Source organism: Pan paniscus, chromosome 4, assembly GCF_029289425.2.
Source record: "Pan paniscus chromosome 4, NHGRI_mPanPan1-v2.0_pri, whole genome shotgun sequence".
Taxonomy (NCBI): domain Eukaryota; kingdom Metazoa; phylum Chordata; class Mammalia; order Primates; family Hominidae; genus Pan; species Pan paniscus.
Window position 1 is genome coordinate 165,529,671 of NC_073253.2, and position 24,995 is coordinate 165,554,665.

General features: G+C 47.5%; 2 protein-coding genes across 3 annotated transcripts in view; one reads left to right on the top strand and one right to left on the bottom strand.

The window, feature by feature from the left end:
• KCNIP1 (potassium voltage-gated channel interacting protein 1) overlaps positions 1-24,995 on the top strand; it is a 383,763-nt gene that overhangs the window by 21,033 nt on the left and 337,735 nt on the right. The gene's annotated exons all lie outside the window — the stretch shown is intronic.
• On the bottom strand, positions 2,216-15,787 carry KCNMB1 (potassium calcium-activated channel subfamily M regulatory beta subunit 1). The gene is made up of 4 exons (XM_003810926.5): positions 15,408-15,787; positions 11,455-11,612; positions 9,820-9,991; positions 2,216-5,030 (listed from the first exon to the last, which is right to left on the bottom strand). Exons 2-4 carry the CDS (start codon positions 11,586-11,588, stop codon positions 4,761-4,763), a joined length of 576 nt encoding a protein of 191 aa, XP_003810974.1. The 5' UTR covers positions 11,589-11,612; positions 15,408-15,787; the 3' UTR covers positions 2,216-4,760.

Here is a 24,995-nt window from a genome sequence, read left to right on the forward strand (position 1 = left end):
AGCCTCCACTTTGAGAACTGCTGCACTGGACTGTAGTGAATTTCTCCATGTCTCTCTGATCTTTCTTTGGTCATTTTCTTTCCCTTCCATGTGACAGGGCAATGGCTGGTGAGGTACAGGAAGGTGGCACTTTGTTCAAACAGTGTCTTCTTAAATATTTCATAGAATTCAAACTCCCCCAAACACAAGACCAATTCAAAGAATACTGGATATTCTCACATAACAGCCTGTGCTGCCAATGAACAATAAAATAAGTGCAGTTTGCAATGCCCTGACCCAAGGAGTTTAAGATAAATTTTGGATGAGTTGTTGATTTAGAGGAGGAGCTGGTATCACTTCAGTAAGTCACAGAAAATAAGATGATATTAATATTTATATTGCATTATTTTAAATTTGCATAATGCTGAGTCTTCACTGTGAAGAAGGAAGCCCCTCACAATGATTAGTGAGGGGTAGGGAGGGAGAATGGCAAGAAGACACCAAGTTCCTTGCAGGCAAGCGAATAGATACATCATAAAAGTGAAGTGAAATTCCAGTCCTCTGAGATCTTCATAAATAGAAGAAACCCTCATTTCTTTCCTCCTCTGGTTGCAGCTTGGACTGATGAGCTGAAGCTCTGTCTGAGACCTGGCACTGTTAGGATGTCCCCCAGGGTTCTTTCCACCCCAGTTCTGGAGCTCAGGTGGCCCCTTGCCTCTGAATTCCACCGCTTTGTCTGAGTTCTGGAGGAGGGTACATGGGAGAACCATCCAGGTGCACCTCTCCAGGTATGAGTTACCAGTCCATGAGAGGACAATAATAAATGATGGAAGCACTAGACACTCATTAGCAGAGTGGTTTATTAAGAACTGATGAAGGTTCTCTGCTCCCAGGCAGATATTATTGCAAAAAAACACGTAGGCACAGGGTCTAACTCCATCATGCCTAAATTCCCATTATTTCATGCTTATCCCGTGCATAAAGTTCTGTGAGCAGCAGACAGTTGTGGCATTTGCTAGAAGGCCAGTCTTTATTGACAGGAGGAGAACATCTGTCTCAAGCAAATGAAGGTCATCATTAATAATTTATGGGACAGTGGGGGTTAGGCATCCTCACATACTAATTTTTCTAGAGGAACATGGCCTTTTCCCCTGCAGGGATTGTTTGGGTATTCTGAGTTTCTGTGTATTTTAGTCCCAAATTCAGGTGCATGGAAACCATTGACAAAATAGACCCTTTAAATCAGACTCCCAGTTGGGACTTCCTTTCTTATTTTTCTTCCTTTTTTAACTTAAATTTTTGAGATAATTGTAGATTCACATGAAGCTTTACGAAATAATACAGAGACATTCCGTGCCCCCTCTACCTAATGTCCCCAATGGTAATATTTAATATTTTGCAAAACTATAGTACAATATTACAATTAAGACTTTCTTAAAAGACTCACATGAGGACCTTTGAGACTTCCCTGACCCCAGAAGGAAAAAATTCCAGGGAATGATGAGCTGCCTGCCTTTGGAAGGAAGGTCCACCAGGTAAGAAACTGGAGGCCACAGGGATACCTCTGGGCTCCCTGGCTGGAAGTGGCAGATGCTGGTGCAGATTCCAGGGCCTCCCCTCAGAACTCCAACCTGCATGAGGGCACCTGGGTTCCAGGGATGCAACACAGCTCCCTGCCTGGCCCCTGTGGCTTTGAGTGGCTGTGTCCCTCAGCCCTTCACAGCTGGCTCTGCTGAGTTCTGTGGTTGAGATGCCAGGTACTGGAACACACAGCTCCGGGCTTGAGTCCTAGCCCCTCACTTTACAGATGGCCTTGGCCAGTTACCTCTTACAGCCTCAGTTTTTCATAGTAACTTAGATAGCACTTACCATATGTCACTATCCTAGGAAATTTACATAAAAATTTGTTTCATGCCAAAACTCTATGGAAAGATACTATTATCAGTTTCGTTTTGCAAACGAGGAAACAGGCACAGAAAGGTTATTTGCCCAAAGTCACCCAGCTTGTGAACAGCACAGCTGGAATTTGAACCCAAATAGTGCACATCCCAAGTCCACATACTTAGCCACTGTCCTCTGTTGCTTCTCATCATCTATGAGGCAGGTTCAGGAGTATCTCATTTTTTTTTCCAAGGCAAACTAATTAGTACAGTGCCTGGCACAGAATAAATAAGCACCCATACATGCCAGATAACATTGTCAGTATAACTTCTGGAAGTTTCTGAGTATTCATGACTTATTCTTTTTTTTTTTTTTTTTTTTTTTGAGATGGAGTCTTGCTCTGTTTCCCAGGCTGGAGTGCCGTGGCGCGATCTCGGCTCACTGCAAGCTCCGCCTCCCGGGTTCACGCCATTCTTCTGCCTCAGCCTCCAGAGCAGCTGGGACTACAGGCGCCTACCACCACGCCCGGCTATGATTTTTTCTATTTTTTAGTAGAGACAGGGTTTCACCGTGTTAGCCAGGATGGTCTCGATCTCCTGACCTCGTGATCTGCCCACCTCGGCCTCCCAAAGTGCTGGGATTACAGGTGTGAGCCACCACGCCCGGCCGACTTTTTCTTGTTACTAACAATAGCTCTTTTTCCCTGATCCTCTCCCTCCTCCTACCTCCCACCCTCCAATAGGCCCCAGTGTGTGTTGTTCCCCTCTTTGTGTCCATGTGTTTTCATCATTTAGCTCCCACTTATAAGTGAGAATATACAGTATTTAGTTTTGTGTTCCTGTGTTAGTTTGCTAAGGATAATATTGGGCCTCCAGCTCCATCCATGTCCCTGCAAAGGACATGATCTCCTTCCTTTTTATGGCTGCATAATATTCCATGACGTATACGTACCACATTTTCTTTAATAATGGGTACTAGACTTAATACCTGGGTGATGAAATAATCTGCACAACAAACTCCCTTAACACAAGTGTACCTATGTAACAAACCTGAACGTGTACCCTGCAACTTAAAGTTAAGAAAAAAACACACACACAAAACAAACAAAAAAAACTATAGTTGCCATTTTAAACACCTATGATGTGTCAAACATTCCTTCAGCCCTCCCAACTATCCAGAAAGAGTCCTTCTTTTATAGATGAAAAAACTAAGAATCAAAGAGATGAAATCGGGCAGAGTAGAGACAGGATTCAAACCCAAGAGCTGCATCTTAGACTCACAACACTGGAAGAAACTTCAGACACCAGCCTAACTTCACACCCAGCTCAGGACTGGCCCTGCCGAATGGTCACTCATCTGCTCTGAAAATCCTCGCGACAGGACGCTCACTTCCTACACCGGTAGTTCTCCGGCTCGAGGTGTGCCACAGAATCCCCTACGCATTGTTAGAACACAGAACATTGCTACCCCCACCCCATGCAGGGCTTCTGGCGTAGTGGGGCTGGGACAGGGGCCTGAGAGTGTGCATTTCTCACAAGCTGCCACAGGATCCTGATGCTGCTGGCCCAGGGACCACACTTGGACAGTCATCGTTCTAGGAAAACTTCGTGGAGTGGGAATGGTAAAGGTGATGGCTTCTTCCCATTTTGCCCTTTTCAAATCTGAGATAGGCTTCCCCAGCAGGCTCAGTGCCAGAGTCCATACCCTCAATTTAAATAACAAATCCTCCTCTATATCATGACCTTTCCTCCAGAGGGTTGTTTTTCATTTTTTGTTTTTTGTTTTTTTTTTTTGAGACGGAGTCTTGTTCTATCACCAGGCTGGAGTGCAGTGGCGCAATCTCGGCTCACTGCAAGCTCCGAACCCCGGGTTCACGCCATTCTCCTGCCTCAGCCTCCTGAGTAGCTGGGACCACAGGCGCCCACCACCACGCCTGGCTAATTTTTTGTATTTTTAGTAGAGACGGGGTTTCACCATGTTAGCCAGGATGGTCTTGATCTCCCGACCTCGTGATCCGCCAGCCTCGGCCTCCCAAAGTGCTGGGATTACAGGAGTGAGCCACCGCGTCCGGCCCAGAGGGGTTTTTAAGATTGTGTGTTCTGAACGGCCTGTCTCTGACTGGAACCCAACTCCGTCCCCAGACCCACTTCCATCTTTTTCTGTGAGGGGGACACACTCTTTCAACTTTTCCAAAATGGCATCTACCGTGGCTTTTCTGATTAAAAGCAAACGAAACACACCCTTCCTATAATCAAAAATTTAGAAAAGCAGCAAAAATAAAAAGGGGATAAGGAAGAAAACAGAAATTAACCACCATCCCGCCGCTAAAATTTTGATGAGTTCTCATGTATTTCCTTGCAGCTGATTGTTGTTTGGCATACATTTATTAATATTGGAATTAAAAATATATATGGCACTTTATATCCTAGAAAATAGTAATACTGTAAATGTGTTCTAGAAATGGGAGCTGCTGTTGCTCTTATTAGAGAATTCAAACAAAGAAGTGAGGCTCGCTGGGGACAGCTTCTGGGGGAGGATGGGTACCGCTTTGAGACAACAGGGAGAACTCAGGCACAGAGGTGACGATCATCGTTCTCTGTGGGGCACATAGTGATGCAGCCGAAAACAGGTATGAGTCCGTTGAGTGGGGACAGGTAATAGAGAGCTAGAACTGGCTGGCCTTATGGCCTCCAAGGATTGGGGAGCCACTGTACATTCTTGAGAAGGCAATGACTTCACAAAAGGATTTCTCAAAGGTTAGTCCTGCAACAGAAGACAGCATGGATTGGAGTGGAAGAGTGGGAAGGCAGGTGGAGAAGGCATGGGTCTGCAAGTGGGGAGCAGCCCTGGGGTCCCAGCCAGTCCCCTGTGCCCTGACAAGTGGTATGGCATGGCTGGCTCTACTTCTGGGCTGCCAGGATGGACAGGTACTGGTTGCTCTTCACCATGGCGATAATGAGGAGGCCACCGGTCAGCAGGAAGGTGGGCCAGAAGAGGGAGAAAAGGAGGGCCTGGGGCCCGTAGAGGCGCTGGAATAGGACGCTGGTTTCGTTCCCCCGAGGTGCGGAGAAGCAGTAGAAGACCTGCTGCTCTTGGAATTTGGCTCTGACCTTCTCCACGTCGGCCCGGGCCGTCTGGTAATTGTCCAGGCTGCCTGGGATGTAGGAGCACTGTGGGGAGAAACAAGAGCAGCCGTGGGCTTGGAAATCCCCATTTCTTAGCCAAGGGCTTGATATGGAGTAAAGAAAAGTACCAGCTTTGTAGTCGGGCCCCTGGATTGGAGTCAGGGCTTTGGTCTAAAGCTTGGCAGGCCATGCGCTGTACAGGTCTGGAGAGCACGGTCTCATTTGTGTCTTGTGTGTGGATGGCGGTGCTGGAGCTGCTCGGGGTACAGGCTACACACCTGGGCGCAGGTCCTACCTTGGAGTCCTGGCTCTGCTTGGATTGGCTGTAGAATTTTTGGCAAATTTCTCACTCTTTCTGAGCCCTGAAGCTTCATCACTTAAATGGGTGAATATCAGTTTCAAAGGATATTATGAAAGAAGGACTTCAAACAGAGCTATCTAAGGAAACCAGGGAGGGACACAGGCCAAGGGGGCTGTGTATTTGAAATCGAGATCATGTGCTCAATTGCCTACAGGGCTCATGAAGGTATTGTCAGAGGGTGAAGCAGGCAAAGCAATGAGATGACAGGTGCCCACTGACTCTTGCCTTGGTGCCAGGAAGAATTGCCAGGGTGTGGCAGGGCCTGTCAATAGGGAGAGAGCCAGCTGCCTCCAGACAGGCAGTCACCACTCCCTCCAGGCAATGGATGTCAGGCCATCCAGAAGATCTATAATAGCCAGACCTCCAACACTTTAAGAGAAGTTAGAAACCAGATCACACCTGTAATCCTAACACTTTGGGAAGCCGAAGGGGAAGGATCCCTTGAGCCCAGGAGTTCGAGACTAGCCTAGGCAACATAGCAAGACTTTATCTCTACAAAAAAAGTTAAAAATTATCCAGGTGGGCATGGTGGTGTACCTGTAGTCCCAGCTACACAGGAGACTGAGGTGGGAGGATCACCTGAGCCCAGGAGTTGGAGGCTGCAGTGAGCTATGATCTCGCAACTACACTCCAGGTAAGGCAACAAAGCGAGATCCCATTTCAAAAAAAAAAAAGTAAAATATTAGCTAAATTTAAAATTGAAAACCTTTGCAGTTTCAACCTGTGTACAGCAAACAAACTATGTTGGCAAGCGGGTATTTGACACTGGGATCCAAAGGAAAGAAAGAATGCATTGAAAAGAGTTTTGTGCCAGCAGAGCATGACACACACTTAATTCTAACATTGATTATTGTTATTAGGAACTTTCTGCCCTGTTCAGATGAGGCCAGCTGGAAAGTGATGCAAAGCAGTCATAAAGCGGAGTTTTATCTGGTTTTATCTCTGTTCTGAGCTGCAAGTGTGCTGCCCCCATCTGCAGCAGAATACCTACAGGGCCCCCATAGCCCAGGTCCCTACCCACTCTGCATCACTGAGGGCGAGACCCAGGAATGTGTGATTCCTTCATGCACTTAATTTTGCCCTAGTGAAATCACGTGCAAGATCAAAATGTGTAAAACTGAGACCCAAATGGCAGGTGTTGAGCCAGATTCCCTGCAGGCCTCGGCCACTCCCTGGATTTATATGAGGCGCCGCCCTGGAAGCTGCCTGGCCTGAGGGCATTCACTCCAGCAACACAGAGGAGGGTTGCACTGTAGTTCTCACAGCCTGGGAAATGCAGACGCTGCACTCAGATCTAGGGCCCCAGCCAGCCAGGGAGTAGCTGAGGCTGGGGAGACGCTGGCTCCTCAGGAATCTGGCATTCAGAGCTGTTGGACACTGCCAGGTCCTCAGTAGCATATAATCCAGCATCCTGAGCTGACGGTGAGGGGGCCTGGCCTGAGTCTCTCCAATGCCTCTGACTGTGACCTTGGCTAACCTAGCTCCTTAAATAGCAGTGTGGCTATGGAGTCAGACAGGCCTGAGTTCTGAGCTGTGTGACCTTGGCAACTGCCACCACCTCACTGGGCCTTGTAAAATGGGTTTGTGAGGCTACCTGCCTAGGAGAACTGTCATGGGGATTAAATGAGATGATGCATGTAAAGCACTGAGCACAGAAGCCCAGCACACGATAAGAACTCAAAAAAGTGGAAGATGCTATTATTAATAATAATATGTTTTGACTTATCTATGAAATTGCAACAACAGCTCCTTCTTTACCTTCTTAAAAAGAGGTCTATGGATGAGCTCTGAAGTAGAGGCTTCTCTCCATCCTGGGCCTAGGGTATCCTCTGCCTGCTCAGGGTTCCTCTGGATCTTTTATGCTGGGCCTGTTTGGCAAGACACTGGGCAGGAATTCACTCTTCATGGCCAACCCCAGAAGCCGGGGCCTGAATGCATCCTTTCTCTCCTGTCCTGGGTCCAGCTAAGCCTGAGTTATCTGAATGATCTGAAACAAACCAGCTTTTTCCCAAGCCCTGCAGTGTAAGATCCCCAGGACAGACAATGGGAGGGAATTTAGAACTCACCTGCTCCAGGCTAAGACTCACAGGAAAAGCTGAGGGCAGACTATGGCCCCTACCTTCAGAGTTGGAGGGTGGGATGAGAGTCTTCTTGGCCCTTCACAGTGATTCCAGAGGACACCCAGCTAGCCTGGAGCCCCAGCTACTTGAACCCCTATGATGGACATAGGCGGAAGGAGCAGCTAGCCCACAACCCAGCTGCTTGGCAAAAACACGAAGGGCATTTCCACTGCTTCCTCCCAGCTCCTGCAGCCTGCTATCAGCACCACACCTGGTCAAGCCTGGGCGGCAGGGGAGAGGACAGCAGTGGCTCCAGCATGTCCTTCCTTCACATCCTGCTGACAGTTCATTCAGGGGATGCTCCTCTGAGCTGGCAATCTCAGGACCAGGGAGGCAGCCTGAAAACCAGCCTGCTCTGGCCCATATCACTCCCGGAGAATGTCACCAGTTATTGAAAATTTGTTTCTTGCATTGGGATAAATCAAGGGCTACTGAATGCCAACGCAGAGGCAGGGGTCATGGGTAGGAGCTGCCTCCAGTGGGCCCTGAGACCTCTCTCCACCAGATGGGGCCGAGTCATACTAGCGATGACAGAACACCTGACCATCCTGCACTGCCCAGACCCACTTCTCCTTGACCTTCAGCACTCTCAAGATCCCCCAGCCTCCACGCCCCATCCCAGGCACCCTGCCCCTTCCTGTCCCATCAGCCATCAAGTCCGGACTGTCAGCATCTCCCCTGCTGCAGGCCGCATCTTGGTCCTGAGTGCTTGCTGCGTCCTTGGCTCCTCTGTCTAGTAACTGGACCCACACACCTGTAGGCTCCATCTTCCCAGCCCAACTCTGAAACTCTGATCATGCCCTAAAGATTCCCATTGCCAACAGCAATAATTTCCAACCTTAGAATCACCTTGGGAGCTCCATGAATGGATCTCTGACCAGAGATTCCACCTTGATATGTCTAGTGTTGGACCCTAGTTTTGTTTTTTAAGACTCTTACAGGGTTCTAATGCATAGCCAAAGTTGACATATCTTGAGACATACACGCTCACATTTTAATTCCATATTGTGGTGATCAAAGGCCTCTGGGAACAGACCTTAGTCTGCCCTGACAGCCTTTTCCAGCTGCATACACCCCATCATGGGTCATTTTCTGTAGTCAGCCCTCTGATCCCTGTCTCCACCTAGCCCTTCCCTCCGCCATGCCTCGTCCTATAGGCATACCCGCTTCCTATATCACCTCATTCTCTATGCCTTGCATCCTGCGCCTGCCTGATGTTAAAAGCCTAATCCAAGAGCCTTTCTTTTTTTTTTTTTTTTGAGATGGAGTTTCACTCTTGTTGCCAGGCTGGAGTGCAATGGCGCGATCTTGCCAAGAGCCTTTCTTTTTTTTCTTTTCTTTTTTTTTTTTTTTTTTTTTTGAGATGGAGTTGCACTCTTGTTGCCAGGCTGGAGTGCAATGGTGCAATCTCACCAAGAGCCTTTCTGATACCCCCATCATTGTCAGCTGGAAAACATCCCCCTCCTCTAACCCCTGTAACTTCCTCTGTTCTTCTCCCCGGTGCCAATTCTTCCCTGCTAGGCACTGTTCATGCATGAGCTCTCTCCTCTTGAGTCCTACAGGCTTGACACAGGAGGTGCTCAATGGCTGTTGAATAAATAAATGAGAGGAGGAAAGAAGGAAACAAGGAAGGAAGGAAGGAAGGAAGGGAGGGAGAGAGGGAGGGAAGGAACGAGGGAAAAAAAGAAAAGAAAGAAGGAGGGAAGAAAGGGAAAAAAGAAGGAAAGAAAGAAGGAAGAGAGACAGAATATGGGCCAACTGATCGCTTTAGGAAAGGATATGGTGGTGAGTTTTGTGTTTTGGAGGGGGAGGGTGGGATGTTGGGATGCAAGGATGGAAAAACCATCTAAATGTTTGTTTATGGAGGTTACTCCAGCCCCGAGTCCCTGGTTTCCTGGGGAGTCACCGGGATTCCACTTTGAGGATCTGGCCCTGGGCCTGGTCCCTCATTTGACTGAGGTTGTAGAATGAAAGTACTAACACTAATCACTGCTTTTGTTTGAGTGCCCACTATCCACCCAGCATCAAGCGTGGCACTTTATATACAGCGTCTCTGACTTGATAACAGCTCTTCAAGGTGCAGCATTAGCATTCCACTTTACAAGGGTGGAAACTGAGGAGGTGAGAGGCTAAGTGGCCTGCCTATGTTTACACAGCCAGTTAGCGGCAGATTCAAACCCAGGTCTGTGTGACTCCAACACAGAAGAGCTAGGGCTGGCTCAATCTCATTCCAGCTGTGAGACCTGGTCAAGTGGGTTGATCTTTCTCAGCCTCGGGGACAGGGACAGTTAGGAACAGGCTCACACACCTGACAGGGATAAAGGGATGTGTCCCCATCCCTCCAGTTCAGTACCTGCTGGTTCTGGTCCCGAGTGTCCTCCGTGTGGTACAGCACAGCCCACCTGCCGGCAGCTGACACGTTGACCCACAGGCATGGGTACTGGGGCACCTTCTTGCCCTTCAGCTCCTCCTGGTCCCTGATGTTGGTCTCAATCAGGTGGCACTTGGATTCCTGGGTCCACACGCTGAGGAGACCACACACATGCACACATACACATCTCAGAACTGGGTGACACACAGAACACCCATTTGAACCCATTATCCCCTGGGAGCCTCTAGAGGGATCCAGGACTGGGCTCCTCATCTTGTCTTCAGCATCCAGCAATAAAGGCACATGACCCCACAGTCCCCGGACACAGGGAGGAATTGTAGAAGCTGGATGGGGTCTTAGACATTATCTATATGACTGGTTCTCAACCTTGGCTACTCTTGCAACAACCTGGGGAGCTTCTAAAAAGATTCCCGTGTCCAAGCTACACCCCAGAGCAAGTGAATCAGAACTTCTTGGGTGGTTTGGCCCAGGCCCTGGGTGTTTTTTCAAAGCTCCCTGATGTGATTCTGACGAGCAGCCAAACCTGAGACTTTCTTATCCATATCGTCTTCATTTTGCAGAGGCAGAAGAGAAACTCAGAAAGGTCAAGTGACTTTGCTGAGACCTTGCAGGACCTGAAGCTAGGTCTGAGTGGGTTGGAGAGCTGTGTTCTTTCCCCTAAAAGGAGCAGATGTAGAAGGGGTTTGATTTGAGCCAGGATGGGAAAGATGGTGGGGACAGTCTCTAGATGGTGCTTCACCAGATTAAGAGTCCAGCCTGGAATCGCTTCAGCGTTGTGAAGAGTGAGGCTGCAGCAGGCCCGGGAGAGGCTAACAGGCTCATCAACATATTAGTAAATCAGTTGTGCTTCAACTCCCAAGTATCCTGTGGGAGACCCATTGCCAGTCAGAAGGGGGCTGTCAGCTGCTGGAACGTGCCCAGAGCACAGGTCTGAGACTTATCCTAAGGACAGGCTGGGAGAACCGAGTGTCTTTGTTCCAAATAGAACATGAATTAGGAATTCACAGCGTTTCCTTAAAATCTCAAGTGGTTGATATGTCATGGAGCAAGGGCATGGACCATTCTCTGAGATTCCTGAGCAGAACTTCAGGGAAGCAGATGCTGGCTCAATACAGACACATCAGAAAACCTCAAACATGAAATGTATGTTCAGTGAGGCAAGGAGCTCCCCGTCTCTTGAGGTATTCATCAGGAGGCTGGATGCCCACCTGACAGGGAGGCTTCAGAGGGGAGAGAATTATGCAGCTGAGCTGTAAACATCTGCAATTCTCTGATTCCTCCTGGGATCAAACTTGCACTGGAACCTTTGCTCTGATTCTTTGCTATTTCTTCTGAGAAGGGCATCATGTGTCTGTTACCACCACGTCCTAGATCATGTGTCTGTTACCACCAGGTCCTAGAATCTCAGACCAGTGGGGCTCAGTTCATCCTACCTTCCCTGCGCTTGAACCCTAGAACCTAAGAATGAGCATCGTCTTGACCCTGCTGCCTTGAATGAGGGTCAAGGAGAGGGGTGAGTAGAAGGCCAGGGTTCCTTACAGATGCCAGACCCTTAGGAGAGGGTTGGGGGGTGGGCAGGCCGGGAGAGCTCAGTACCTTTTCTGGTAGAGGGGCAGCACAGTCGTGACCAGGATGTAGTAGGTGATGACGGCACACACCACCATGGTTACACCCAGGCAAAGGGCTCGTGTCTCTCCCCGCTTCTGGGCCATCACCAGCTTCTTCACCATATTCACTGGGGGCAGTGATCATTTCTAGGTCCACAGAAGCAAACAGAAGTGAGATCAGCCCAGTTCACAGGTGATCCACAGAAAGAGAGGACAGGTGAGAGGGGAAGGTACTCAACTATTAATATCACTCTTGTTTATATTTGGAGCTTTGCAACTTCCAGAAGTCTTGCTTTTTGGACCCCATGTAAGCCTTCCCTGTGCAATTGAGAGGCAATTGCAGATAAAAGACCTATGGCTCAGAGAGGTAAAGTGACTTGCCCTAGGTCACACAGTATGTAATAGGCTCAGTAATGGCCCCCAAGATGTCTATGTTCTAGTCTCTGGAAGCTATCAATGTTACTTTATGTGGCAATGACTTTGCAGAAATGATTAAGATAAAGGCTCTTGAAGGCCAGGTGCGGTGGCTCATGCCTGAAATCCCAGCACTTTCGGAGACTGAGGTGGGCGGATCACGAGGTCAGGAGATCAAGACCATCCTGGCTAACATGGTTAAACCCCATCTCTACTACAAAAAAAAAAAAAAAAAAAATACAAAAAATTAGCCGGGTGTGGTGGTGGGAGCCAGTAGTCCCAGCTACAGGGGAGGCTGAGGCAGGAGAATGGCATGAACCCAGGAGGCAGAGCTTGCAGTGAGCAGAGATGCGCCACTGCACTCCAGCCTGGGCAACAAAGCAAGACTCCGTCAAAAAAACAAAAAACAAAAAAAGATAAAGGCTCTTGAAATGGGGAGACAATATTGGATTATCCATGTAGATCCTAAATGTAATCCCAAGGGTCCTAATAAGAGGGAAGTGAAGGGAGATTAAAAAGATGAGAAAGCTAAGGTGATATGACCAGGGAGACAGCAATTAGAGTGATGTGACCACAGGCCAAGGAGTGCGGGCAGCCGTCAGAAGCTGGCGGGGGCAAGGAACAATGGCTCATCCCCCACGGCCACTGCAGGGAGTGCAGCCTGCAGACGCCTTGGTGATTTTGGACTTCTGGTGAAATTTCTGTCGTTTGAGGCCGTCAGGTTTATGATCATTTGCTACAACAGTCACAGGTCCCATGCGGTGAGCGAGCAGTACATGTGCATCATCCATGCACCTCCTTCCACGGCACTTATCTCACAGGGATACTTGGAGTATTTCTGCCCAGAAACAGTTCTGTGGCAGGGCTAGCTGGGCCAGGCAGCAGGCAGGGAAAGGAGAGGAGGGCCCCAGAAGGCAGCTGCAGGTTGTCGGGAGAGGCAGGAGGTTTACCATATTCCGGTTTTTTTTTTTTTGTAAGGAACATTCCCCTACTTCAAGCAAAGAAAGAAGAAAGAAGGCATCATGGTGGCCTCAGCGACTGCTTTCTTATTTCAGGGCTTGAAGCCACCTGGGACAAAGCAGAATGGGCACATTCTGCTGGTGGTTGCTTTCCTTCTCTCCTCTTTCTTTAGGCAGCAACTCCTTGTTTTTCCCCTGGACATTGACTCCACCCCAATGCAAGCAAAGATTCCACCCTCCCCTGCTAGGCTCCTGATCGCTCCCCCAGGAGTGTGAGTCTTGACAAAGACTTCAAGAACCAGCCCCTCAATCTATGCCGCCTGGAGCCACAGAGATGCCCAGCTATGGTCCCCGCGTGATTTCCTATGGTTCCGCAAGCTGTCCTAGAGCCTCTAGTAAATTTATTTGCTGTTGTTTTTATTTGTTTAAAGTAACCAGAGTCCATTTCTACCAAAAATACCAGGAAGCTATCAATGTAATCCTCCATTTTAGGGGAAATTTTAGGGGAATTTAGGGGAAATTTTAGCCAGATATCAGGGGGACTTTATTCTCCTTGCCAGGTCCCTAAAGTAATAAACATATTATGGTTTTTGTTTGTTTAATTAGCCAGTGTCCAGGTGACAGGCATTAGTCCAAAGAGATTTTCTGCAAAGTGCTCTATTTTCTGCTCAGGCGTCTCTTAACTACTAGACTGTTTCAAATATTCAGAGATTCTTGACTCCCTCCCCTTAGCCAGGCTGCCCCCATACCCGGGCATCTCTGCTAAAGGGAAGAGACCAGGGTCAGGCACCACGGATACCCATCACACCTTCCCAGTGAGCTGGTCCACCTCCCCTATCGATCGGCAGAGGTGACATCCAATGACAACTTTTTCTCCTTTATTTGGCACCAGGAGGTGAGGTTCCCCTACATTCTAATGGAGACATTATAAAAGCACAAGCAAGCAGAAATTGCCCCCGACAAAGAGAGATGTTTTATTCAACTCTTTTTTATCCTTTTCCTCCTGTTCTGTGATCTTGTGGGAATGGGAGAGCCCACGCCTTTTTCTACCTGGCGTCAGTTGAACAAGCCTCTCCATGTATTCACAGGTAAAGCAACAGAATCACCTGGAGGTAGGCTAAAAGCCCCAACAGGCTGCTTCCCCAGGACATGCAAGGGTCACTGGCACTTGGCCCCACCCCAGATACTGTGAGACATAAATCATTTGAAGCCGATGGGAAATCCCATCTTGGAAACCTAGGGCTGAGTGCCCACAGCAAAGCCATTTCTCTCCTGGGGGATCTGGATCGCACCTCTGGGGGCTTCCTGTGGCTCCTTCCTGGCTAATCAGCCCCCCCAGCACCCAGGGCCATGGCCTCCTCTGCTATTTGGCTTCTAGTGCCCTCCCAGGCCCCTGGGCACTCCTGAGGCTGGTGAAGGCAGGAACCTGGTTTTACCAGTTTTAGGAGCTCAGAAGGAAAGGAAAGGAGAGGCTTCCCTGTCACAGAGAAGTCTGGAAACTTGGCTTATTCAGGTCTGACCTGTCTCTAATGCTCTGATGAGATTGTTGCCTGCACTGAGTGAGTTTATAGAGTCATGATAAATCCTCCTAAGACCATGCGTGGGGTTCAGTGTAGATATGACTTCAGCAAGAAGTTAGTATTCAGCATCCAAAGGGAGAACCTTTGGCGGGAGGAAGGATGGGAACTGTCAATATCCCCCAAGGGACAGAAAGAGAAGGAAGAAGTGGGTTTCAGCTATCATAGGAGGGATTTCAGTTAGACTGTAAGAAGAACTTCCCAGTTTTGAGCGTTTCTAAATATCTCTGAAGTTCCAGGATATATCTTCCCATTTAGAAAGGTCACTTGAGATCTGGGATAGATTCAGAGAAGATGGAGAAGGACAAAGGAAGGCAGGACTTTGGAGTGTCCTGGGTGACCTGATAGCTGGGTCGACATCCTTTTCCTTAGAAGGACAAGGAATAGAGTACATTGTTGAACAGTTTGGTGGGGTGTGGACAGGGCGATTCTGAGGTCCTCAGACATGGAATCAAATTCTGGCTTTGCCACTTACACTTAGCAACCATATGACTGTGAAATGAGAACCCTGGTACCTGCCTCAGAGAGTTCAGCTAAAGATCAAATGCCGTATTGAGTATCAGAAATGTATCATAGCACCTAGCCCTACATCAGCCCTCAGTAAATATTAGCTATTACTACTAACGAAGGAAACCCTGAAAGTTTGGAGCAGAAGTCTGGACCCCTCTTGATGAATCTATTTTTGTCCTACCTCTCTACCGGTGACAAGTGCCAGCATTGGTGTTAATCTCCAGGCTGCAGCCTTCTGGCCACTCTGAGAACTGGGACCTAGAGGGCCAGGGCGCTTACTACCAGAGTAACCTGGCCACTGTGCCACCCTCCCCACTGGCCACCAGACCACGGGCCCTCCATTCAGAAGGACAGCCCCGAGAGGAAGGGAGTCCTCCTGCCTGCCTCCCTCCCTGCCCCGTGGCAGGCTGCTTTCCCCAGTCTCCCTCCAGCCCGGTCTTCAGAGAAATCACTTCCCAAGTGCTTTCAGACCCGGTACTCACAGTCTTCCCGGCGCCCTGTGGGTCTTCAGCAGCAGACGGTTTCTTTCTGCCTGGACCCCAGCCCCCACCCCAAAAGAGGCCACAGAGCTTCAGCAGGAAGTTTGGCCTCCCCGCCCGTCTCCAGGGAAGCAGCTTTTGGTCCCCATCTGGGGCAAGCCTCCATGCCCAAACATGGTCAAGTCTGAGCACACAGCCTGGAGACACAGACTCGGAGAGCAGGTACCCAGCCCTGAGGAAGGCAGCTGTTACCCAAGCCCTGCACCTCCATCTTCCCAGAGTCTCGTGGGAAACAGATTTCAAACGACAACAGACAGCAAGACTGAGAAACTACGAAAGATCAGCCTGGTATATTTGGAAATATTTCTTCTTCTCTCTGTCTCTGTGGGCTGGCAAAGTTGCCAGAAATAGGAAATGATTCTCCTTTTGTTGGCATGAGGAAGGGTGGAGTTGGGCTGGAGGGGTTGGGCTTGTCACCAGTCCCTGGCATATCCACGCTGGAGCAGCTACAGCTCCCTGCCTTTGGCACTTACGTGCTGTGTGACCCTGACCAAGTTATGGCACCTCTCTGGGCCTCAGTTTCCTTTTTTGTTTTTTGTTTTACTCCCAAACTTATCGTTAAAGGACCTCAGTTTTCTCACTTGTGTTACTGGCATTTTTAAAACCTACTTTGCTTTAGGGTAGTGATGGGAGTTAGAGACGGTGGGGATTTATGGCGAGGGGAGAGAACTGACTTTTTAAGGACCAACTGAGCTGAAGCTGGGAGTAGTGAGAGCTCCACGACTGCTTCCAACCAGGTCCAGGGACAGTCTGCTCACCAGGGGCCCTCCCAGAGACCGCGAAAGTACAGAGATTTCTTCCTAGCAATAAGACAAGTGAATGTCAGCATTTGCAGGCAAAAAACATGCTTTTAGATCTCTGCTTCTTCATCTGTAAAGTGGAAGTAAGGATTAAAAATCAACAACAAAGGGCAGGCACAGTGGCCCACGCCCATAATCCCAGCACTTTGGGATGCCAAGGTAGATGGATTGCTCAAGCCCAGGAGTTTGAGACCAGCCTGGGCAACATGGCGAAACCCCATCTCTACTAAAAATACAAAAATTAGCCGGGCATAGTGGTGCATGCCTGTGGTCCCAGCTACTTGGGAGGCTGAGGCAGGAGAATCGCTTGAACCTGGGAGGCAGAGGTTGCAGTGAGTCAAGATTGTGCCACTGCACTCTAGCCTGAACAGAGCGAGACCCCGTCTCAAAAAAAAAAAAAAAAGAAATATATATATATATATATATATATATATTTTCAACAGAACAACAAAAACAATCCCAGATATTGGGGCTTTCCTAAGTATCAGGCGTGATGGTAGAAGGCAGCTTATCTCCACCCTTCACTTGACCCAAGAATCAAAGAACCTGAAACTGAGACTTGGAGGCTTGAAGTCACTGGTGCAGCCCTAGGGGCCAGAACTAGATTCGAAGCTGGCCCTTCCAGATGGCACAGCTCGGTCTGTCTCTGCTGACCCTGGGGCTGCTCTGAGACATTAAAAATCACCTCGATCATACAGTAAGCTGCCACCTGAGGCTCTGGAGGTCACCCTGAGTTTCCCCAGCCCCCAGGGAGGTGGGTGCAGCCTGGCCTTCCCTGCTGAGCGAGCTCACCACCTTCCTCCCTCCTGCCTCCAGCAGGTGCGAAATGAAGGCAGCCACTCAGGCCTCCCTGACACACTCTCAGGCGGTGAGTGCCCTTCTCCACCCCTTTCCTAATTGAATCTTATTAACAGGAGACTACAGTGTCTGTTTAATGGGCACCATAGCACCAGAGGGTCTAAGACCAGCTTCAGACCTTCCAGGCAGATTGACAGAGGGATGTAGGATCTGGAATTCAATCTGAGAAGAGCAATTTTCCAAGGATGATCCTCTGTCCACTCAGAAGCAGGAAAAGTCCTCCTGGGGCTAATCCAGAAATGCCAGGCCCCCCTCCTGCTTCCCTGGGGGAGAGATACACAGTGCAACAGGCTGCCATTTATGAGTATAACCGAAGGGCTCCTTGCTCGTAATACTCTGAATAAGTTATTAAGGGCTACATATTATTTGGAATTCATAAACAAACTTTAGCATTCTTCCCAAGGGAAGGTGGGAACAAACAGGGAAGGGGGGCTGTGCGGTCTTCTGCTGCCCCTAAATGAGCCACAACCAAAAGGCATTGACAAGCCCTGTCCTCGAGGGTTTGTGGGTGAAAACCCAGGTCCTTTGCTGGCTGCGGGGTTGTGTGTGACAGATGGCTACAGGTGGAGGGCAAGAAAATAACAATGCTGCAACAATAAATATTGACGGTTTGCATTAGTACGGGGTGTCAGAGATCACAAAATATCTTCTCTGACTCTTCCAACAGCTTCTTAAGGTATAAAACAATAGGCTCACAATAGACCACTGAGGTGGAGATTTTTCTACCCATTTGATAGAGGGAGTAACTGAGCCTCAGAGAGGTGAAATAAATTGCCCAAGCAAGTTACTTTGCCTCTCTAAGCTTCAGTTTGTCTGTCTCTAAAATAGAGATAATTATACCTAGCCCCTCAGTGTTTTTGAGGAATGAGAGATCACCTAAGCTACCTGACACATAGTATGGAGATTGTCCTTTCCAAAGATGGTCACACCAAATACTTCCCATTCCATGTGCCCTTTTCACAGTGTGACATCAACACTCCACCATCAAGAGGGGCATTGATGTCTCTTCCCCTTCACCCTGGGTGGAGCTTCGTAAGGGCCTCAATAGTAGAATATGGTAGAAGGACACAGCACGATGTTCAAGGCTAAGTCATAGACGGGGGCTCGAGTTCCCCCAACACGCTCTCGGGACATGTACCTGGGAACCAGCCACCATGTTGTAGGAAGCCGAGGCCCCGTGCTCCAGCTGACAGCCTCAGCTCAGATCTCAGCCAACAGCTAGCATCTCTCACCGGGCATGGGAGAGAACAAGCCTGCAGACAGTTCCAGCCCCCAGCCTGCCAGCCTCCCAGCTGAGGCCTCAGAGAATGTGGAGCAGAGACAGCCCACCTGCTTTGTGCTCTCTCTGAATTCCAGAGCCACAAAATCCATGAGAAGAAAAAAACTAATGTTTCATGCCCCTGCGTTTTGGGGTAATTTGTTATGCAGTCATAGTAACTGGAACACACTTGCAAGTGATTTCAAAGGGGGACTGTTACAGTTGCTGGTGATGGTGATAGTGGTAGGATTAAACCAGTGAGAATTAAAACACCTGAGATTGCTATATGGAGTGTTACAGGAGAGTTTAGAAATGCTTTATCTAGGTAGGGCATGGTGGCTCATGCCTGTAATCCTAGCACTTTTCGAGACCAAGGCAGGCGGTTCATTTGAGGCCAGTAGTTCAAGACCAGCCTGGCCAACATGGTGAAACCCCGTTTCTACTAAAAATACAAAAATTAGCTGGGCACGGTGGCAGGTGCCTATAATCCCAGCTATTCTGGGAAGCCGAGGCATGAAAATCACTTGAATCCAGGAGGCGGAGGTTGCAGTGAGCTGAGATTGAGCCAGTGTACTCCAGCCTGGGCGACAGAGTGAGACTCCGTCTAAACCAAAACAAACAAACAAAAAAAGTGCTTTATCTACTCTTAGGTCACACACTATGGCACAAATGGAATAGAAGGGCAGTGATATGGAAGGGTATTTTTGTTTATGAAGCACCTACTATGTACCAGGGAATGACCACATAGATATGCAATACATATACATACACATACACATGGACATTCCTCTCCACAATCCCCCACAAAAGGCCTTGTTCTTTCTGTAAAAGCACAAGGCAAAGTGATTTTCCCAAGGTCACGCCCCTAGCGTGTGATGTGATGGAGCCTGGAGTGCACCTGTGCCCGCTGACTCCACAGCCCGTCCCTGCCCCTCTGTCACCCCATGACTTCCTTGGGAGCAGTTTTCAAGAGACCCCAGGTTTCTTCATGATGTCTGCTTCCACTGCTTTCTAGACACCCTCAGCTCAGTCTGTACCCCTCTCTGGATTATGCACCTGCTTGTTTATTTAAGTCTTTCTGAATCAATATCTCCTCTCTGCTGACACTTGGGATAATAAGTCCCATAAATCAAATTGGCAACTGAGTCTTGAGCCCCTGTGTGTGCCTCTCTGAGTGCTGCAGGAATGGGTGTTAGTCACTCTCAGTCCTAGCGAAGCTGTGCGTTCACAGACATCTCAGCACTTGGTATGCAGAGGCTCTGGATACACCACTGTGCCGAGGCGACTCAGACACGGTCCCTTCACTGCAGAAAAGCGATGCCAGATTTCCTCAACTACAAAAATACAGAACGGAAAGTGAAAGATGTGTTTTAAATGAGAGACAGTAATAAAAGGCAGAGGAAATAACGGTGGGAGGTTTTTTAGTAGAGTTGAGATGACAAAGTATAACAACAGCAAAAGTAAATGCCAATATTACAATTAAATGGGCACACAACAAGACACGACAAAAAACACGGTAAGGTTGTTCCCTGCTGTGTAGGGTGATACTCACTCCTTTTTCCTCTGACTCTTTTCACCATATTTTCCCTTGGCCTGATTTTTCTTCCTTTATCCTGCCATGCTGTTAACATAATTGTAAGCACCTTGAAAATCCTCTTTGAGACAAAGAGGAGCATAAATAAATAAACAGCCCTGCTGTCTGTCTGTGTGGTAAGGTTGGTTTTTTTAAAAAAATGCTTTTTCCTTAGTGCAAATCATCCCAGCTCTGTGGGAAAGTGGCATGATGTAGAAGTGCAGGGAGAAGACGAGGTACAGTGTTAGCCTCACTGCTCAGAGAGAGTTGCTGTAAGAGTGGTGGTGGCCTTTTCAACATACATAAAGGAAGCATGTGCCCTCTCCTTCCATGGCACATGTCTCCTCTGTCCTTGCCTCCTGGCCAGCTCTTCCTCTTCCACAGGACTCCCCGCTGGGGCCTTCCCTCGCCCCCAGCCCCTTAGCCACTCTCCGTGCCTCCTGGGCCAGGCGGAAGCTCTGGTTCCGCATGCTGGGAGCACCGCATGCCTCTTCTGCAGAACGCTTCCTCCGCCTGTAATTTAACATTTATTCATGTGCATCCTCCATTAACATGTCTCCCAACCCAAGGGTAAGCTGTCTAAAATCAGGGACTGGAACCGTTCTTATTCACTGCCGCATCTCTAGCGCCGGGAGGAATAAACAAAGACCTTGCGGTTTTGTTGTCATCGTGCTTTGGTTTTTGGGAAAAAAATCTCTCGCTTTTTTACATAACAGAATATTATAATCATTTTCCCATGCCATGAAACATTTTCTTCTTTAAATTGATATATTATAGTTTCATAGTTGTACATAAAACATTTTTCTTTCTTGAATTTTAATTATAGATTCGGGGGATACACGTGCAGGTTTGTTGTGAGGGAGTAATGCGTGATGCTGACGTTTGAGCTTCTATTGATCCCATCACTGATAGAGTGAACATAGTCCCCAACAAGAAGATTTTCAGCCTTTGCCCCACTCCCTCCTTCCTTTCGGAGTCCCCAATGTCTATTATTCCTGTCTTTATGTCTGTGTCTACCCGGGGATTAGCTCCCACTTAGAAGTGAGAACATGTGATATTTGGTTTTCTGTTTCCGCATTAATTTGCTTAGCATAATGGCCTCCAGCTGTATCCATCTTGCTGTAAAGGACATGATTTCATCCTTTTTTATGGCTGTGTAATATTCCAAGGTGTATACGTAGCACACTGTCTTTATCTAATCTGCTGTTGTTGGGCACCAAGGTTGTTTCCACACCTTTGCTATTGTGAATAGTGCTGCAATAAATGTACAAGTGCAGGTCTCTTTATGGTAGAATACTTTATTTTCCTTTGTGTATGCATCCAGTAGTGGCATTGCTGGGTCAAATGATGGTTCTATTTTTAGTTATTTAAGAAATCTCCAAAGTGCTTTCCACAGGGGCTAAATTAATTTATATTTCCACCAACAGTGTAAAAGCATTCCCTTTTCTCTGCAGCCTTGCCAGCATCTGTTATTTTTTTACTTTTTAGTAATAGCTATTCTGACTGGTACGAGATGATATCTCATTGTGGTTTAATTTGCATTTCTCTGATGATTAGTGATGCTGAGCATTTCAAAAACATTTTTCTAGAAAGGCTATACAGTTTTCTATGTTATGGCTAAGTCGGGATAGATTTCATCAAAGCCATGTTGTCAGATATTTAGGAAGGGTACTTGCTTCCCTGCATGCTTGTTTGTGTTTAGCAGAAGGCAGAGTCCGCCTTTGCTATCGGCAGACCTGTTTTATTCTCTACCCCTGAACCACACCCATGCCCAGATGTCATTTTTCATGAATGGACAGGTATAAGGGAGACTGTATCTATAAGCACAAAGTTTGGGGACCAGAACAGGTGGATAGAGATGGCAACATCATAGAAATGGGAGATGGTGACAGGTTGGCAATTGCTCAACCCTGTCCCAGGCCTGATTTGAGCCTTAGTGAGTGAGAGAGAGCAAGAGGGAGAAAGCTGTTGTTAGGGCTTGTGGGACTCAGAACACAAGAAATGCCACTTTGGGACCTACGAAGAGGGTGTTTCCATTTCTGCTTAGCTGTGGCCTTGGGCAGTGGCCCTGATAGATAATGGCCATCATTATCATCTAAAATAGCTGCAGCAAAGGTAGACTCCTGTATGAATCAGTGTCCCTAGCTGTGCTGCAGCTGGCTCACACTGGCACCGTGAGAGCCTTTGCAAGCCAAGTGTTCAACCATCAGGAGCTGAAAATCCACCACAGTGATGGGAGTAGTTATACTGTGGAAATCTACAAACAATACAAATCAGGGCTTTTGTCTTTTTGGAGAGCTGGTTTGCCAGCACACCACTTTAGAGGATACACTTCAACTGGGAAACCTGAGGAGGTATTAGGAATGAAGGTGTGGACAGGTTATAGGAAACCACAGGGAATAGTGACCTAGGGGCTCGCAATGTTGGTTGAGGGCTGAGGGAAGGGAGCTATGTCCAGGATCAGCAGGAGAATCTTCTTGAGAGGGGATGCTCCAAGCCTGGGGAGACCCTCAGGGAAGGAACTGCGGAATGGACTGCTGTGCTCACTCTCCTGGAATGTGTTGATGAAAAAGCCAAACTCTGCAAATTATTTGAAGAGATTTGTTCTGAGCCAAATGTGAGGACCATGACCTGTGACAAAGCTTCAGAAAGTTCTGAGAACATGTGTCCATGGTGGTTGAATTACAGCTTGATTTTATAAATGTTAAGGAGAGAGAAGCTACAGGCAGACATCAATGAATACACGTAAGATTTACATTGGTTCAGCCCAGAAAGGCAGGACATCTCAAATGGGGATGGATTCAAAGATTTCCTGGTGGATTCAAAGATTCAAAGGTGGATTCAAAGATTTCCTGAATAGCAATTGGTTGAGATAATTAAGTTTTGCCTAAAGAGTTGAAGTCAACAGAAAGAACCACGAAGGGGGGTTGTGGAAACTAAGGTTATTATTATATAGATGAAGCCTCCAGGTAGCAGGCTTCAGAAAGAATAAATGATAAATGTCTCTTACCAGACCTTAGAAGGTCTGATTAGACTCTGAGTTAAATCTCTCTGGGATGAGAAAAAGACTTGGAAAGGGAAGGGGATTCTCTGCAGAATGTAGATTTTCCCCACAAATGACAACTTTGCAGGGCTATTTCGAAATATGTCAAATAAATATAGTTTGGGGTAAAATACTTGTTTCTTTCAGAGCCTGCTATCTGTCATGTGATGCTATACTACAGTGAGGTTGGACTTTGGTATTTATTACTACAAAGAGTCTGTTTGTCATCTTCAGACCTCTGTTTTAATGTTAATGCTGGTAAGTTCTGCCTGAATACCAAAGGGAGGAAGGTATTTTATTAAGAGGCATGTCCAACATCCCCTCCCCATTATGGCCTGAACTAGTTTTTCAGGTTTCTTTGAAATCCCCTTGGCCAAGAGGTGGGATCCATTCAGTCAATCAAGCGGCTTAGCATTCTATTTTTGGCGTACAGACCCTTCTGCAGACACCTGATCTCCTTTGGTTGAATCCAACTGGTAGACAGACAAAGAGCTTGTTGCTGCAGTCCCAGTGATCAGTTTCCAGGGCAGAGCCAGCTAGAGAGTGAGGAGGGGTCAGGAGGGGCTTACATAGATATCAGTCCATCTCCCTGTGTATGTGGCTTTGGGACAGGAAAACTAGGTAAGAGCAAAAAAAGAGGGCTTGAGCACATGGGGACTCCCTGCAAATCCCCCAGAAATATTTGTAGGGGTCTGAAAGATATGTAGGTAGGGACTCTAAACATGTGTAAGTCAAATTTTATGTGGCTAATTTGGAGCCCCAGGCTGGTAAGAGCTCAGGAAACTCAGGTTCCATAAACAGTGCCTCATTAAATATTCTTTGCATAAAATAGGTTGATGAAAAGAGTCAAACTCTGTAAAATATTTGAAGATATTTATTCTAAGCCAAATATGAGTGACCAATGGCCCATGATGCAGCCCTCAGGAGACCTTGAGAATATGTGCCCAAGGTGGTCAGGGCACAGCTTGGTTTTATACATTTTTGGGAGACATCAATCAAATACATTTAAGAGATGGCTTGGTTCAGTCCAGAAAGGTGGGACAACTTGAAGAGGGGGCTGCCAGGTTATAGGTAGATTTAAACATTTTCTGATTGGCAATTGATTGAAAGAGTTATAATCTATAGAAAGGGATGTTGGGGTTATAATAAGAGGTTGTGGAGACTGAAGTTTTATGATGCAGATGAAGCCTCCAGGAAGCAGGCTTCAGAGAGAATAGATTGTAGATGTTTCTTATCAGACTTAAGGTTTGTGTTGACGTTAAATGCTGGTCAGCTTTTCCTGAAATCCAAAAGGGAGGAGGGCATAATGAGGCATATCTGGACCCCTCTTTCCATCATGACCTGAACCAGTTTTTCAGGTTACTTTTGGAATGCCCTGGTGAGAGAAGGGATCCATTCAGATGGTTGGGAGGACCTTAAAATTTTATTTTTGGTTTACGAATGTTTGCACACTTTTTGTTATTTCCCTAGAATAAAGACTGGACCTCCAAGCCAAAATTCTAGGGCAAAAGGTTTCTACATTTTTAAGATTTTGGTATATATTTCACACATTTTACCAGAATACCGATACCAATTCTTGTACTCACAGCTGGTAGAGGAGACTGGTTAATTTCACACATAATCACCAATTCTTAACACTCTTAAATTTGGAAATATGTGTCTTTTGGCTAGGTGAAAACTCTTTCATCTGTTTTTAAATTTGCTTTCTTTAGATTACTAGCAAGATTGTACAGTCCTTTATATGTTCATTGGAAGTGAAATATTTTATTTGTCCCAAATTGTGATCAGGAATAAATAAGAAGCCCCTGTTTTAGACCATTCTAACTGTCCTTTTTCTCTGGCAAGATTCAGAGGCCCAATCTTCATCAGCTGCTCTAAGTGGTTCAGGTCAGGACCGGCTCCAGGGGCTGAATGCCCCACCCCAATCCCTCCCAGCCTCTCAGCATGGGCAGGGGGTTTTGAGATTATAAACAGGTTATTCTGTAAACTTTCTTTGCTG

What these genes read in the sequence shown, in the direction of transcription:
- KCNMB1 (XM_003810926.5), bottom strand. Translation starts at nt 11,588, where the DNA reads ATGGTGAAGAAGCTGGTGATGGCCCAGAAGCGGGGAGAGACACGAGCC. An exon ending in CTGCCCCTCTACCAGAAAAG is followed by an intron (nt 9,992 to 11,454) that starts GTACTGAGCTCT and finishes TGGTCTCCTCAG; the next exon opens with CGTGTGGACCCAGGAATCCA. An exon ending in CTCGGGACCAGAACCAGCAG is followed by an intron (nt 5,031 to 9,819) that starts GTACTGAACTGG and finishes TTCTCCCCACAG; the next exon opens with TGCTCCTACATCCCAGGCAG.